Source organism: Pollachius pollachius (assembly GCF_949987615.1).
Source record: "Pollachius pollachius genome assembly, chromosome: 12".
NCBI lineage: Eukaryota > Metazoa > Chordata > Actinopteri > Gadiformes > Gadidae > Pollachius > Pollachius pollachius.
This window is the reverse complement of record NC_136945.1, coordinates 2,911,657-2,926,674: the sequence shown is the minus strand read 5'-3', so window position 1 is coordinate 2,926,674 and position 15,018 is coordinate 2,911,657. Positions and strand designations below refer to the sequence as shown.

At 40.9% G+C, this 15,018-nt stretch overlaps 2 protein-coding genes across 2 annotated transcripts; both read left to right on the top strand.

Annotated features, from left to right (window-relative positions):
* Positions 1-468: 468 nt before the first annotated feature.
* LOC307084120 (trypsin-like) lies at positions 469-2,212 on the top strand (the record flags this gene model as incomplete). The annotated part of the gene is made up of 5 exons (XM_079748342.1): positions 469-529; positions 677-854; positions 1,313-1,454; positions 1,667-1,924; positions 2,048-2,212. The coding sequence occupies 5 exons, from the start codon at positions 469-471 to the stop codon at positions 2,210-2,212; spliced, it is 804 nt and encodes a 267-aa protein (XP_079604468.1).
* Positions 2,213-5,845: 3,633 nt separating this feature from the next.
* On the top strand, positions 5,846-14,858 carry cdab (cytidine deaminase b; the record flags this gene model as incomplete). Its single annotated transcript, XM_079747609.1, has 4 exons — positions 5,846-6,047; positions 12,730-12,841; positions 14,564-14,621; positions 14,715-14,858. The coding sequence occupies 4 exons, from the start codon at positions 5,846-5,848 to the stop codon at positions 14,856-14,858; spliced, it is 516 nt and encodes a 171-aa protein (XP_079603735.1).
* Between the last annotated feature and the right edge of the window lie 160 nt (positions 14,859-15,018).

The window sequence follows — 15,018 nt, the reverse complement described above, 5'->3', positions numbered from 1 at the left end:
GTTACAGTATAAAACAGGCCCAAGGTTCTCAAGTACTCTGTCTACATTGTGTTTGGGAAGGTGAGGGTATAAGGCTTGTACTGCGACTGGATGAGGGACTGGAACGGTCTGAAATCTGGGGATATTAACTGCGCTGTAACGGCGAAGGTGAGCCCACTGACAGTGGCTGACATCATGCTCATTTATCTTTACTTTATTTACTCTAAATCTATTGTCTTTGTTGTACTCTGATAAGATACCATCTCGGATTGTTTTGTTTGGTGGTGGGGTGGAGTCAGGAAGTTCAGTTTAGTTGGGTTTAGATTTGATTTGTCAAATCACAGAACCTACTTCCTTGGTGGCCAACAAATAAAGATATTCAGCCAGTTTTATAATTGTTGTTACATATATAAGTTATTGACCTCATTTTGTGGTATTTATGCCTATACTACTGGCCAATTTTTCTTTCTCTCGCTGCTGTTAGGCAAGATGACTGCAGCTCATTCCTGCCATTACTTACTACTCTTTGTGATCCTACTCATCAGAACAGGTAAATTGTTCCTGAATTGTTCCGTTCTTTGTCTTTGAAGTGATCTTTGTTCCAATGTCTGTGCGTCTATATGAATCAAATCAAATTGAATTGAGGTGCAGAGATTTCTTACATATATTGATTGGTTTAGCGACCCTCTGTTCTAAGGAGATAAAATTATCGGAGGCGTGGAAGGGCAGAATGGAGATAGAATTATTGGAGGCGTGGAAGTGCAAAATTACACCATACCGTATCAAGCCTCGCTCCAGTACAGAAACGGCCACTTCTGCGGGGCCACACTCATCAATAGATTGTGGCTGGTGTGTGCCGCCCACTGCTGGAGACCGTGAGTTACTGCACTTCCATACAAAAGCCATTCAAGAGTATAATATGGACAATAGAGATGTCTATTGGTATAGATAAAAGGCATATGTATCCAACTGTATTTTTAAGTCAGAATAAGTGTCATGCAAACCGCAAAATAAAAGTTGTTTAGTGGGGCGATTTAATTAATTTCTGCTTTGCACTTGTTAGTTTGATGACATGACATAATATATTTCTTGTTGCATAACCTGTATAGTTAGGCCTTCGCATAAACGATTTAGCAAAACATTCTTTCAAAAAGAGGTTGAAGACCAATTTACCCAGGCCTGTCATATCCTCCTAATCATTTATATTGGTTTGTTTACTGTACTAGTTTCTCTTCATCACTTTGAAAGCACCTTGAGATTAAAAAAGAGAATAAACTATGACTGCCTCTGAGTGCCTGTGTCACTGCCCTTAACAGTTGTGTTGCTCTTCAAGGGCTCACTTATTTACAGTGGTCCTGAGTGAACACAACCTATATCAAGAGGAAGGTGTTGAGCAAAGGTTCAATGTCTCCAAAGTCGTCGTCTACTACCTGTACAACTACAGGACCTTCGACAATGACCTTATGCTGGTCAAGGTATGCCTCAAAATTACTGCAAAACAAAATCCTCCCCCCACATAACCAAACCTGTAGATAATCACTACCATGAAATATAAAAACAATGAACTATCTACGGCTTTCGTAAAAGAGTAGCCAGTACGTACCACCATATTTTCAGGCACAAGTGACTATTTTTAAAAAGCTTAACTATTAACTAACTAACTGTAGCGTTCGTTGGGCGCACGCAGCTCGACCGACCCGCTGAACTGAATTCCAGGGTCCAGCCTGTCACCATGCCGACCGAGAGCACGCCGGAGCTGGACCGTAGCACCGGATGCTCGGTCAGCGGCTGGGGGCTAACGAGGGTGTACAACCAGTTCCTGTCTCCCGTGCTGAGGGTTGTGGACGTGGAGTTCATCCCCAATTGCAAGTACTACTACTGGTTCAGGATCACCGACAACATGATCTGCGCGGGCTCGCGCTTTGGCGGCAAAGACTCGTGTCAGGTGAGTTTGGTAGCGTGGAAGGCCCACGCGAGGATTTGGTTTGAAATCCAAATTGTAATCCAATCTAAAATACTACGACTGATGTAAACATGCATGTTAACTTTTTTTTTCTCTCTCTTTTAGGGCGATTCTGGAGGTCCGCTTATCTGTAACAATAAATTTGAGGGCATTGTGTCCTGGGGCATCAGCTGTGCACACGCTTATTATCCTGGTGTCTACACCAAGGTGCGAAACTACCTCGACTGGATCAACTGGGTCGTTCAGTACGACGCCATTACGCAGGCCTAATATAAACGATTTCAGGAGGGACTTTCCTCTGTTACGGAGTTTCAATGTCTCTTCACGTAACCCCTGCCAGATATGCCAATATAAAAAGTACAACATTGAATATTAGTATTTTCTTTATACAAATGATTGGGTATATGGCCATGATTCTACACGAAATAGGCATGCATATGTTTTCGGTCCCCAAGCAGAATCATCGAGACATTAAAAGAAGGTTGGAAAATAGTAGGCCTACGTTCTTTTGATTTGTTCAAACGTTCCGTTCAGAGAGTTTTACCATCAGTGCAACACTCTCCCACACACATACAAATAGGGTTTAAGCAACTTTACACATTGTTGAAACGATCTATACTTTGAAACGTATATTTTTGGAAAGCTGTAGGATTTAAAAACACAGAATAAACATCACATAAGGCGATGGACAGAAAGAAGAAAATATCCTACACATCCATTTTTCAGAGAGCTCAATCGATAGACATATATATACGTGACAACTTAAAGTTTTTTGCCATCAAACATTGCACACACTGATGTGAATAAATGTATTCTATGCTTTATTGAGACCACATGGCATTGAAGCTAACATCAGTACCTAATTGGACCTAATGCTAACACCAGTCCTGAACAGCTTCTTCTTTTACACAAAGAGTGGTCAACACAGCACCATACACAGTTGCATGGGTCTGAGGTAAGTTAGACCCTACATGTCCTGCGTTCCAATATCAATACTGTCATATACAAATAAGTATGGCAGAAAAAGATTTAGTATGTCCCAATAAGTAGGTTTTATGGAAAAAGCGTTATACCAAAAACACCAGGATGCTGTGCTACTTCCGGTCGCATTTATCAGTATGAAAGCCAAGCGGCTTTTGGTCTTTCTGTCCCAGAATCCACTGCGCAGCAGAAGACACGTCACATCGGCTGAGCTCGCGAAAGTCGATGGGTGGCACCAGGTGTGCTGATCAGTAAAACCACCTGTAGTATGTCCCATTTGTATGCATACTGTGTGCAACAGTGCGTACTTCGGAATAGTATCTACAGTACGTACTACAAGTAAAAACTAGAAAATGCATTTCCTGCAAAAAAAATGCGGTGAGTGCTGTAGTGAAAAGTGAGGTTGAAAATCTGTTTTAATAAAGTCTCATAATTTAAGACGTAAATAAATGTTAACCGGCAAATAAAGGGATAAACAATGGAAACATGCATAGCCTACCATTTAAGAAAATGTAAATGGTTGGGAACAAATAAAGTGACAGCTGAATGAAAAGCGCAAAGCATTGCTAAAAATGCGGAAATGTAAAATGAATTGAACTGAAGAATCTGAAAGGTTGAATGTATTGCCCTGCACTGTGGTCAGTGTGTGTGTGTGTGTGTGTGTGTGTGTGTGTGTGTGTGTGTGTGTGTGTGTGTGTGTGTGTGCGTGCGTGTGTGTGTGTGTGTGTGTGTGTGTGTGTGTGTCTTTAAGAGAATTGCGAGCCGGTGCGTGATTAAAAGTAGTCCAATAGGGCGGGAAGGACCACCCAATCTGGCAACACTGCCTGACGTCGTCAGAAAGCCGCCCAATCTGGCAACACTACTGAACGTCTCACGCCCCAGCGTCGACGTAAATCAATGAGACCAACTGAAAACGAAGCCAGTATGAAACTAATACTGTTATTCTGAGTATAAATGAATCGAAATTCCGTTTGGATATTATTGAAGATACATCTGTTTAGATTTGTTAAATGGTTTGAACAAAGGTAAACATGAACAATTATTGAGTTACGATGTCTTAAGAAGTAGTAGTGTCAGGATGGGCATACGTCTTCAATGAGAACAGCTGAAAACGAAGCCGGTGTTACACCGAATTCTGCGACCCACCGAAAAGTGTGACCCCAGGGGGCGCTGTTGCACATTTTCTACAACATGCACGTTTGCATTATAACAAAAAACATAAATAAAACATAAGATCACCCCCCACCGGTAGGTCTTTCTTTTCTTGATACTAACATTAATTCTAAACAGCGTTTTACACAGTAGCCTATAATAGGAAATGCTCCAAGGTAAATCAGCGTAATTTAACACTGACTAGCTTTTTATGGGTGAAGAAGCAGCGGTGAAGGACCGTACTAAACGCCCTATCATTGTATCGGTCAGTAAAATGTTAACCAAATCAAAACAAATGTATTTATTAAGCACCTTTAATAAAAAGGTAATTGGTTGGGGGGAGATCTTATGTTTTATTTATGTTTTTGTCATGCCTGTCTACGCTTCAAACTCGTACATAATGCAAAAAAATATGCAACAGCGCCCCCCGGGGTCACACTTTTCGGTGGGTCGCAGAATTTGGTGTAACACCGGCCCTGCATCATGTCGTTAAAGAGTTGAACGTTTTGATAGTTGAATGGTATATGAAGAACAATAGTTGAGCGCTGCATACAGCACTCACCTAATGAAAAGTATGCGATATGGAACGCAGCATATGGACTCTTTACCATTCTGCCCTGCAGGCCAAGACAGACCGAATGGTTACCTAGGTAAATGAAAACCCTGTTGGGACCCTATGGCTTGTTTGCCTTTGCGCCCATTACAAACTTAAAGTGAATATTTACCTGTATTCGAGAGATGCCTCAGGCACCTCCCAGTGTTGTTTTAACAGACAATTTGATTATGCATATATTGCTATTACAATTTAAATTGATTGCACAAAGCAAATAACATTTTAGTTTGTATGCACGCATTCATACAGATATTTAGACAGGCCTTCCTTTTTTAATCGCATGGTCTTTGGAGTTCGCTATGTTGCGATATAGTTTGTGCGCACTGTCAGCTACCTGTCACCCACACCCCCTGCCGAAAACATCTTCCTGCGCGCCTCCACCTCAAGAGTACAAGCTTGTTTACCTTGTGTCTCTGAATGAAGTACTTGTTGAATATTTACCTCTCCAAGTCAGACCTAGACAGAAACAACGATTCCACCATAGATTAGAAATAGATTTCGAGCATTTAAAAATGCTCATAAGATGACCAATGAACGGCCACATGCTAAAGCAAATAGTTATCTTGACTTGAGCATGAAGGTCATCTCATCATTACAATGATTCATCCATGCTTATGTCCCTGTATTTATTCAAACGCTACAAGAATCTACTTGAAAAAATAAGTAATTGAAGGAATATAAACACCATTGATCAGGGATTGGGCTAAATCACGAAATTTAGGAAAAGACTGTAAGTAGCAATGTTTCAAGAATAAATAAATGTTTCAAGAAAAGAAAACGTATGATGGTTACCCCAAAATATTTGCCGGAAATTCTCTGAAAGGAAACATTTACTAGCAAACTAGACATCATGTTTTTTACTGAACTAAGATTAAAAAAAATAATAATTCTCTCCAGAAATGTTATCAAAACACATTTTAATGAAGAAATGTTCTTAAAATGTGGCATTTATCATTGAGAATAAGGCTTAGTATGTTGCTAAGTTTATATTGCTTTATAACAGCTTATATCGTTTATATTGCGGGTGAGGGGCAGGCCTTCCACCAATAGGGATTGGCTAAACTAGAACCCACCCCCCTCCCACACAGGTTGCATCGAGGCCAGGATAGAGCAGAGCAGCACCACCATACTCTCACAGTCCGCCAGCAGCCAGCAGCATGTCAGCCCAGCTACAAAGGAAGGCGGTGGGGGATGGAGTTCACCCCGGTCAGGGGCCCCCTGGTTCCAGTGAGACACCCCAAGAGGTAGTGGATCAGTTGATCCGCAGGTCTCTCGAGGCCAAGACACACGCCTACTGTCCCTACAGCAAGTTCAGGGTTGGGGCGGCTCTCCTGACCCATGACGACAAGGTGTTCTCAGGTAGGCCGGATACCCCTGTCCTCTTCAGCGTCAATCTTTAATTTTTCAGGTTTTGTTGTGATTCGGAGGATGCTTTGTTCCAAAGTAAGGGACGTGCATATATAATCCATATAGGAACAACTGTACTAAAACTAACACTGCAATACCAACTTTCTAAATTAACTAAAAGCAAAGCAACAACAACCTGACAGTGCAGAGAATCTATAGCAACATAGATCAAGGATTGACATGTTTAGGATAGGCTGGTTCAATTGGGTTTGACAAATTGAAGACAGGAAATTCAGCATTTAAGAAGCAAGAAAATGCAGCAAAAGGAACACAAGTTCAGTCTTTAAGTTTGTAAACAGGGTAGAAAGGGAATATATGGTCCTGCATGTTAATGCTCAAAGTCAACATTGACATTGTGCTGGGGTTTGAACAAGTTAATGAATAAACACGGTGAGTTAGGTGCAAAGGGCTGTCTGTCCGTCCGACTGATTCAGAACTTAGTGAATGAGTTAACAGACTCCTCTGAGCTCCACAGACCAGAGAACCAGGTCCGGAGATGATCCGGTGATGCACTTTCACTTTTCAGTTAGGCCGCATCTAACACTTTCACACACATCAGAGATACTCTGGATACTTTAGGCAAGGGGTCACACCAGGGTAGCGCTGATGGAGTTTCCAACTCCTTTTTGCAGTGATATCAATACTGCATTTATTTAAACATTTCCACAATATCAACAGAAGAGGGGTATAAGCAGAAAGAGGTTGGAACGCAAAATACATAACAGAAAAGTACTAAGCAACTGAAGTTGCATGATAAAAGAATGTCCGGTTTACAGTGCATGTTCGAAAGAGCTATAAACAACTCCAGTGTCTATCCATCCTAGGCCTATTACTTAGTTTTCTTCAGAAAATAACGTACCCAGAATACATTACATCTCCACAACTGCAAGGGCTATAATATGTAATCATGGTACAAAAATAAAGAGAACACCTGTGAGATGGATGTGCAATTGAAATAATCAATGTCGAAGCTACTGGGTTATAATGATTAAAGCTAAAGCACAGAATAGCAGTTTTAAGTAGTAAGTCCTGCAGCTTACTGGCCAAATGTCAGCTCTAATCAAGTCAATTAAGTATTAAGTAAGAGGCAACCATTATTAAAATACAAAGTTATGTATCGCTCTGTCAGGAAATGACAGGTTGTTTACGTTTTGTACCAGCTAAAGGGATACCAAATGAACTGGCTGCAGGTGGGTGTCCTGCAAAGGTCCCGGAGGAGCTACTGCCACATGCCTTTGTAGTTGCTGATATGTATCAAAATAACTTGGGATCCTGCCTGACCAGGACATCAACCTTTGGGAAAGACCCCTTTGAGTGCGAGGAAGGCCAGATCCAAGCAGAGCAGAATTTCGCTAACCAGTACCCAGATACCACACCTTTTTTTGACCAAACTGTAAATAACAACTTCACACCTTTCATAGAAGCAGTGCTATACCTTATTGATGTGACAAGGAGATACTGAAACAAAGTTAGTTTGGTAATAGAGAGACCAAGATGTCATTGTTAGAAAAAGACAGTTTTCCATTACATTTTCAAGATGTAAATGGCATTTGTCTTGTCTTATTCCAAACTTTCATATGACATTAGCGAAAAAGTGTAGTCAGTGCTTTAACTTACATGACAGTTACAGTTCCAACAGAACTATCAGTTATTACAATTTTACATGTGAACTGTTTGCATAAATTTCACAGAGAACCAGCTATAAAAAATAATCTATTTCAACATTGACAAAAAATGCAGTCAGTGCTTTAACTCACATGACAGTAACAGTTCCAACAGAACTATCAGTTATTACAAATTTACATGTGAACTGTTTGCATAAAGTTCAAAGAACAAGCTATAAAAAAGCGCAGCAATTTGGTCCTGCATGAAGGAGAGAGTCTGCCTCCTGTTTGCTGATGCAAAGTTGGTTAGTTCGCGGATTGCCTGTGACACATCCGACAGCTCCTGTGCTGCCAGGACCACTTCTCAGCAACCTCTGGTAGCTGGGAAATATCATCTCGTCGACTGGAGAAGGGGACAAAAAACAGAAAACTGTTAGAACAAAATTATACTATATTTTTCATGTGGCAACATCCGTACCACACAATTCTTTTCTTGAACATTTACAATTAATAAATAGTTATCTTACTATTATCTAAGAATACAATATTAATATTTGACAGTGACATTAAATATAAATATGCCATTTAAGAGATGGCGTAATGGGTCCACAACCATAATGGACTAAAGTAAAGTTAATGAGGAAGAGGAACACTGAAAGGTCTTAGGAGTACTTCTCCATAAAAAAGGTACACTTGACAGTCAGCGCGTAAACGATTTATTTACCTTAGCCTTCTCCTCTTATCCCTCGACTCCCGGAACTGCTCCTCAGGCACAACAAAAATCTTCTGTGAGTTTTGTTTCCAGTGCACTGATCCTTTGTAAAAAGAAAAATTACGATTATAAGGAGGAAACCATCTCTAAAAATGTTATGCTGCTAATGAAAATGTATTGAAAGCAATATGCACCATTCATTATTGAAATGTTATATTAATAACCGACAGTATACTGCAAAAGCTTGCATCCGTCTTCAAAAACGAGTTATGGATTCTTCGCCCACCAGTTCAAGGCCATATGAGATTGTCTTTTCAAGTCAGGTTATGAATATGCTAAAAATTTCCCATCCAAATGAATGGCAAAAGTCAGAACATAATGATAATATTCAAGCACCTTTTGTTCCATCAGTGTCCATTATTTCATTTCCCTGACTGTCTGTGAGAATGATATTTTCATCAGTTCTCAAAGCCTCTTGGGCTTTCGCCATTATGCCAGGGACTGACGCTTCAAACTTAAAAAAGCGGTTTGCCACACTTTTTTGCGGTAACCACTTCCCATCAACTAAGTCAGCAAGGAAGAGGTTCCTAAACATTGGGGTATATACAAAAAGTTAAAAACATATTATTGGCCATATTTTGCTGTGGGTGTGTTTGAATGATCAAATACTTGTCTAATGGCCCTGTAGACAAACATATCTAGATTATAACGACACTTGGACAGGGGGTTGTGATTACGTAGCATCAATAATGAAAAAGACCCTCAATTAGAAGTATAGGTTGAAAATCAGCCCCAAAAAATACAGAAAATGTATTATAATTGCAACATAAGCCTGAAATATATATAATAGGCATGTGTTATTATGCTGGGTGAGAGAGCACACACACACACACACTTATCCCCCAGTTGGTTAGTGGCCATTAATTGGCTGAACTGCAGTTATAGAACACCAACTTTGATAAAACATTCCCATTGGGCCTACATTTAATACCGGTACTCACCTTTGGAAAGGCTTAACCATACTGGCTCTCACGTTAGACGCAGCAGCCATCGAGGCAGACCAAGCTGCAGCACTTGGCCTTTGGAAGGAGAAGCGCCCAGGTCCGACGACAGGCCTGGAAGTGGCACTTGCTTCTGTCTCCCCGGTACCCTCTCCAAAGACCTCATAGTGCGCTCTTGGGCTTAGGTCAAAGCTGCTAAAAAACCATCACTTCCAGGGAAGAGGTACATCCCGGGGGAGCACAGCTAAACATATCAATGAACATTCAATTCAAATAGTCAATTTAACAGTTGCATGTTAACACAGTCTAATTATTTTTGCAAACTTAACGCTGACAGGAATGGTGAACACGTTGGTATGGTATGCTACATATAAGATCATCAAAGAGTCATCAAAGAGACGCTAGCTAACATACGGTACCAAACAGATCAAAACAGGATTATCTAATTAATAATTAGATATGCAAATTTTTCCATGGACATGTCCTCTATCCTCAAATTGACCCTACTTTCCCCTTTAAATAGTGCGTAAGTGTCCATGTTTAAAATCAACTGAATGGACCGCCGCGTGTTGCATGGAACTGGATACTGTAAGAGGTTGCATTTGCGGGAACCTCGGGGTCATAGACTCCTGACCACATGACCACTAAATTGCAAAATGTAATTTTCAAAATCAACATTTGGGCCCTTATTCTCATACTTGATATTCTGGTCCAGCATTGTGTTTAAAAAAAGAAAATTGGGACTTTTGTATAATGTATAATGTAAATGAAAGATTGATTATTAAAAAAACAGGTCACTTTTCGTTTTTCGTGTTTTGATTTCCAAACGGATATGGATTGAATGGATTATTACACGGATTATTATGCAATTTAATAATGTAATTTGTAAATACGTTATTCAAAGTGTAATTTAATATGCAAAGTGACAATAAAATCGAGCAAGGTACGTTTTATCAGTCTGTTTTCTGAGAGTAATTGAAACAAGCAAAAACCAGAAAACAAGCCGTTTTTTCGTTTTGTCAAATAAACGAAAATCAAAAGTTCAGCTCGTTTATTCCCTTTTTTGGTTCTGTCAAAAAAACGAAAAACAAAAGTTCAGCTTGTTTAATCGTTTTTTGGTTCTTTCTTAACAAAACGAATTTACCACTCAATATCTTGTTTGTGTCGGTGGGCGGGTCCTCTGATTGGCTAGTGTGCTTCGTTGGCCTGTGTTCTTCAAAATAAAAGTTATTCTGTTTGATAAAATATTACTGTATTATAGACATTAGCAGACACAGAGGACCCCACCACCCACAGTCAAGACTGACACGGCTTCAAATAACAATAATAGTATTCATAATCATTTGAAAATGAGAACTTATAAAGTTATGATGACTTCAGTGCAGTTGACATGAAGTTATTACATGAAGAGTAGACCTGAGGGCTTTACTACGACGGAGGCTCAACATATCCAGGCTCTGTGTTCATTATCCGGCTCAACAAAACCTAAAGCCCCGGTCAGAGTTAACTGGTATGACCAGGGGCGCTGCCTGGTGGGGAAAAGTGGTACTGATTCTAAGGGCCCAGCCCAACGCAGCACGGCCCACGGTCCGCGGATGGCAATTAATAATATAATATATTATTGCCTTTTTTTTTTTTTTTTTGAAATGTCTTGAAATGTTTTTTGTTTTGAAAAAACAGTCGATAGATGTTAAGGGGGGGGGGGGCCCAAAATTAGAATCTTTCATAGGGCCCAAAATTCCTGGCAGCGCCCCTGGGTATGACGACGGTGGTCATTGTCCGGCTCTGAGCTTTGCGCTCTGTGCGCGTTCACATGAAAGGAGCTGCGATCGCGGGCTGCTGATTTCCTCACAGCCTGAGAGCTATGAGGAATACAAGTGATCACAACACATTTCTGACAGCTGGACATTGCGCATCTGTTGGCCTTGATCCATTTACAGTAAAAATAACTATTTTTTCTTGTTGAAAGATATTTTATATTGTTTTCATATTATTATTTACTGACGGTGATTACAGAATGCGAGTGTGTGTTCACTGTAGCCTATATTCATAGGCACACACAGCCTCGCTTTCAATATAACACACCTTACGGTAGAGCCCATAGGTCCAATGGGCTCTACCGGAAGAGGCGTGACTTCGCCACTCTATAGAGTGACTATACCAGTATAGAGCTCGTAAGTCCGCCCCTTCCGGTAGACCCCCATAATAATAATTTATTTTTTAGAATAATTTCACTGTTTTGTGTGTAGTCACTCCCTCTACACACTTGAATGGATGTGGATGTGTGAATGTTGGTTTGGGAGTCTGTGGTGGTGTCAGCACACACATTCCAGGCAGTGTGCTGGAACTGGTGTTGTAGAGTGGAGTCTGCGTCTTCCATCCAGATCTTAACGGCTCTTGTTGTTGGTTTCACATGTTTGATGACAGTGGTGTACTTATGCTGCATTCGAGATGCATTGTACACCACCCGCCCGAGTTGGAAATTGGGAAATCTGCTGTCTTGCGATATTTCAGAGAGGCACGCCCCCTTTTGGTCTTAATATCACCTGTCGGGCACTCGGGCCCCTGAGAGTCCACCGAGGAGAGTGAGGATAACCGTACCACTCAACAAACAAAGATGGCTGCCCCCATAATGAGATGTATTTTCTTTGTGTTTATACCATGTTGGTAGTTTTAATGCCTCTTACACACTTGATTACATTGCTGCTTCAATCCTGACGCCAATTTATGCATGCACGGTTTGCTGTGGGACAATAAAAGCCCCATCTGAATGTTGAGTCTGAAGCTTGTTAATTGCAATGGAAAGTTATTTAATTAGCGCTTTGCTGTTTCCATTGGGTGGTACGTACACAGCAATAGCAACAATGCAGCTGAACTCATGTGGAAGGTAGAAGGGCCTGCATTTGACAATTAAGTATCCCAGTTCAGCAGAGCAAGCAGTGACGCAGTCCATGACCAGCAGGCCTGGGACTTTTTGACTGACACCACTGTCAACTCCTCATATCGTATGACTCTTTAGCAGCCCTGACCAACAAGTGCTGAAGGTCCTGCAAACATATCAGTCAGTTTGGCACATGGAAGAATTTGTATGAAGTGAAGTCTTTGCCGTATCTTACTTTTGCAATTGTTTTTGCAGATGTGATGTTTAATGAAAGTACTGAGTAAGTACAACATCAACAGGCCTATATACCTGTTGTTTGGGCCGATCAGACAAATACAATTCAAATGTAGAATGACATGAAATAATGGTACATGAGTTTTATTTGGTAAAGATGAGAATACTTTGTCGTGACTCATCACTGATGGTCCATCCCCAGGATGCAACGTGGAGAACGCCTGCTACAACCTGGGTGTGTGCGCCGAGAGGAACGCCATCGCCAAGGCTGTTTCTGAGGGATACCGAAGCTTCAGGGCCATTGCAATCGCAAGGTAATGAAACGATTATTGATCCATCGATTAGACCAGGTGTTTTCAAATTGGGTGAATGTGAGCCTCCCCTTAGAGTAGGTAAGGACAGCCGAGCCCCCCCCCAAAGAAAAAATATATATTCCCGTCCACCTGACCTAACACGCCTCTTCAGTAAATGCCATCTTTTGTGTGTTCCAGGCAATGATGACTTTCAATAACTAATCAAATGTAAATGTTTTTTAATATTGTATTTGAAGACATTTTATTTCCACAACTTTTTTAAAGTGCATTCATAAACGATTCTTTGCAACAGCAAATAATTTCCATCTTCATGCAGGCTTAATTGAGGCTACTTTTAAAATCACTGAACATCAGTAGGCCTATCCACAAGTCAACAAAACAAAGCTACAACCGACGACACCCGACGTCTGAAATCGGCACTGTGTGTCTGGGCCTTAAGCGCACATTTGAAGGAGATGCACATCGTCTCGAAAGAAATCAGCACTATGGACAGCCCTCGGATCAATGAACGACAACGGCATGTTATGAGGTCGAACAGATTCACATATTTCCATCAAATTTGTTAAAGATTTCAGCCACATAAAACCACAGATTTAAACCACAAACAAAATGCGCCATACTCACATCATTTGCACTACGAGCAGCATCAACCCTATGGCCCAACCAATTTATGAATTCAAGACACAACTTTGACCTTCAATTTAATCGTCAATATCAGTGATAACAATAAGGCCTCGCTTTTGATGGCAGAGGTGTTCGATGCGGGGCTGCACTGCAGAGAGAAATAAACGCAAGTCGTCCTCCACCTGCAGCCTTGATCTGTATTTGTTTTTAATCAGGGTCAGTTTGGAAAACCCACACTCACACAAGTAGGTTGAGGTGAAGGGGATTAGGACTTTCATAGCCTTTGTGGAGATCTGGGGGAACTCGCTCTCCACAGAACCAGAAACGCATTCAGGATCATGTTTCCTACGTTTTTTCTCCTCCCTTAATGCTGACTTCTGGTGACTTGGCACAAGGAAACGGTGCATTTTAAAACTAATACAAGCACGCACAATTACCGATATCAATAGAGCTGCATACAGATGTGTATCTTTTCGTTGCGTTTGGCGCCCGGCAGGGGAGGCGCGCCTCACCTATTGAAAACCGCTGGATTAGACCGATTGATACAAAATAAATTGTTGATTATTGCCAAACATCAGTTTATCCTATCCCTATTTTCCAAAATGTATAATTATTGCATAGCATGAAAGCATGTTCATCAGGCTTCCAGCCTAAAGGATCTAATCATGAAACTAATGATTTAAGCACTTTCCCAATAGTGCTCCAATATAATATATATATATATATATATATATAGCAGACACTTGTGTGTCCCACGTTTCACAAAACACGCCTCTCCCCAATGTGCGTGTACTTCTTCCAAGTGTTTGCCTATAGGTTTTTGGCTTGCTAAAATATTTGCGACCATAACTTTAACTTTTGTGCCTGTTTCCGCATATATTGATTTAAACCAATCAAGACATCTTTGAGAACGTTAACAATAAATGGGTTTGCCTCAATGGATAATCAATGTCAGTCACCTCCTGCTCCCCCATACGTATAAGGGGGACCCCAAGGTGGGGAACCAGTGTCTTAACCTATATTTAACCTGTAGGTTAAGGTATAGGATGTAGACCATTTGATTTGAACAGCCTCTCATTCAGATTTCTCTTCTTGCAGTGACTTGAACGACCAATTCATCTCTCCGTGTGGGGGCTGCAGGCAGTTCATGCGGGAGGTAGCCCACTATGTGGATGGTACTACACTAAAGTTGAGCCAAAACTTGACAAATTCACAACATCAAACTTTTCTCCTTTATGTTCCCCTTCAGTTTGGCCCAAGTTGGGAAGTGTACCTAACCAAACCTGATGGCTCTCATGTAAAGATGGACGTGAGCAGGCTGCTGCCCGTGTCCTTTGGGCCAGAGGATCTCTCCATGACAAACTCCTTCAACATGCAACACAATGAGAACTGAGCTCGTGGCCCACAGGTGTGGACGCTGGGATTTTTAAAGAACTGTTTATTTTTCCTGCATAGATGTCCAATATATATAGCATATAATATATGCTCAAAAATGTTAAGATATGTTTCAGTGCGGATGATTGTAAATAACTTTATTTAAGTTGGGTTTGTGT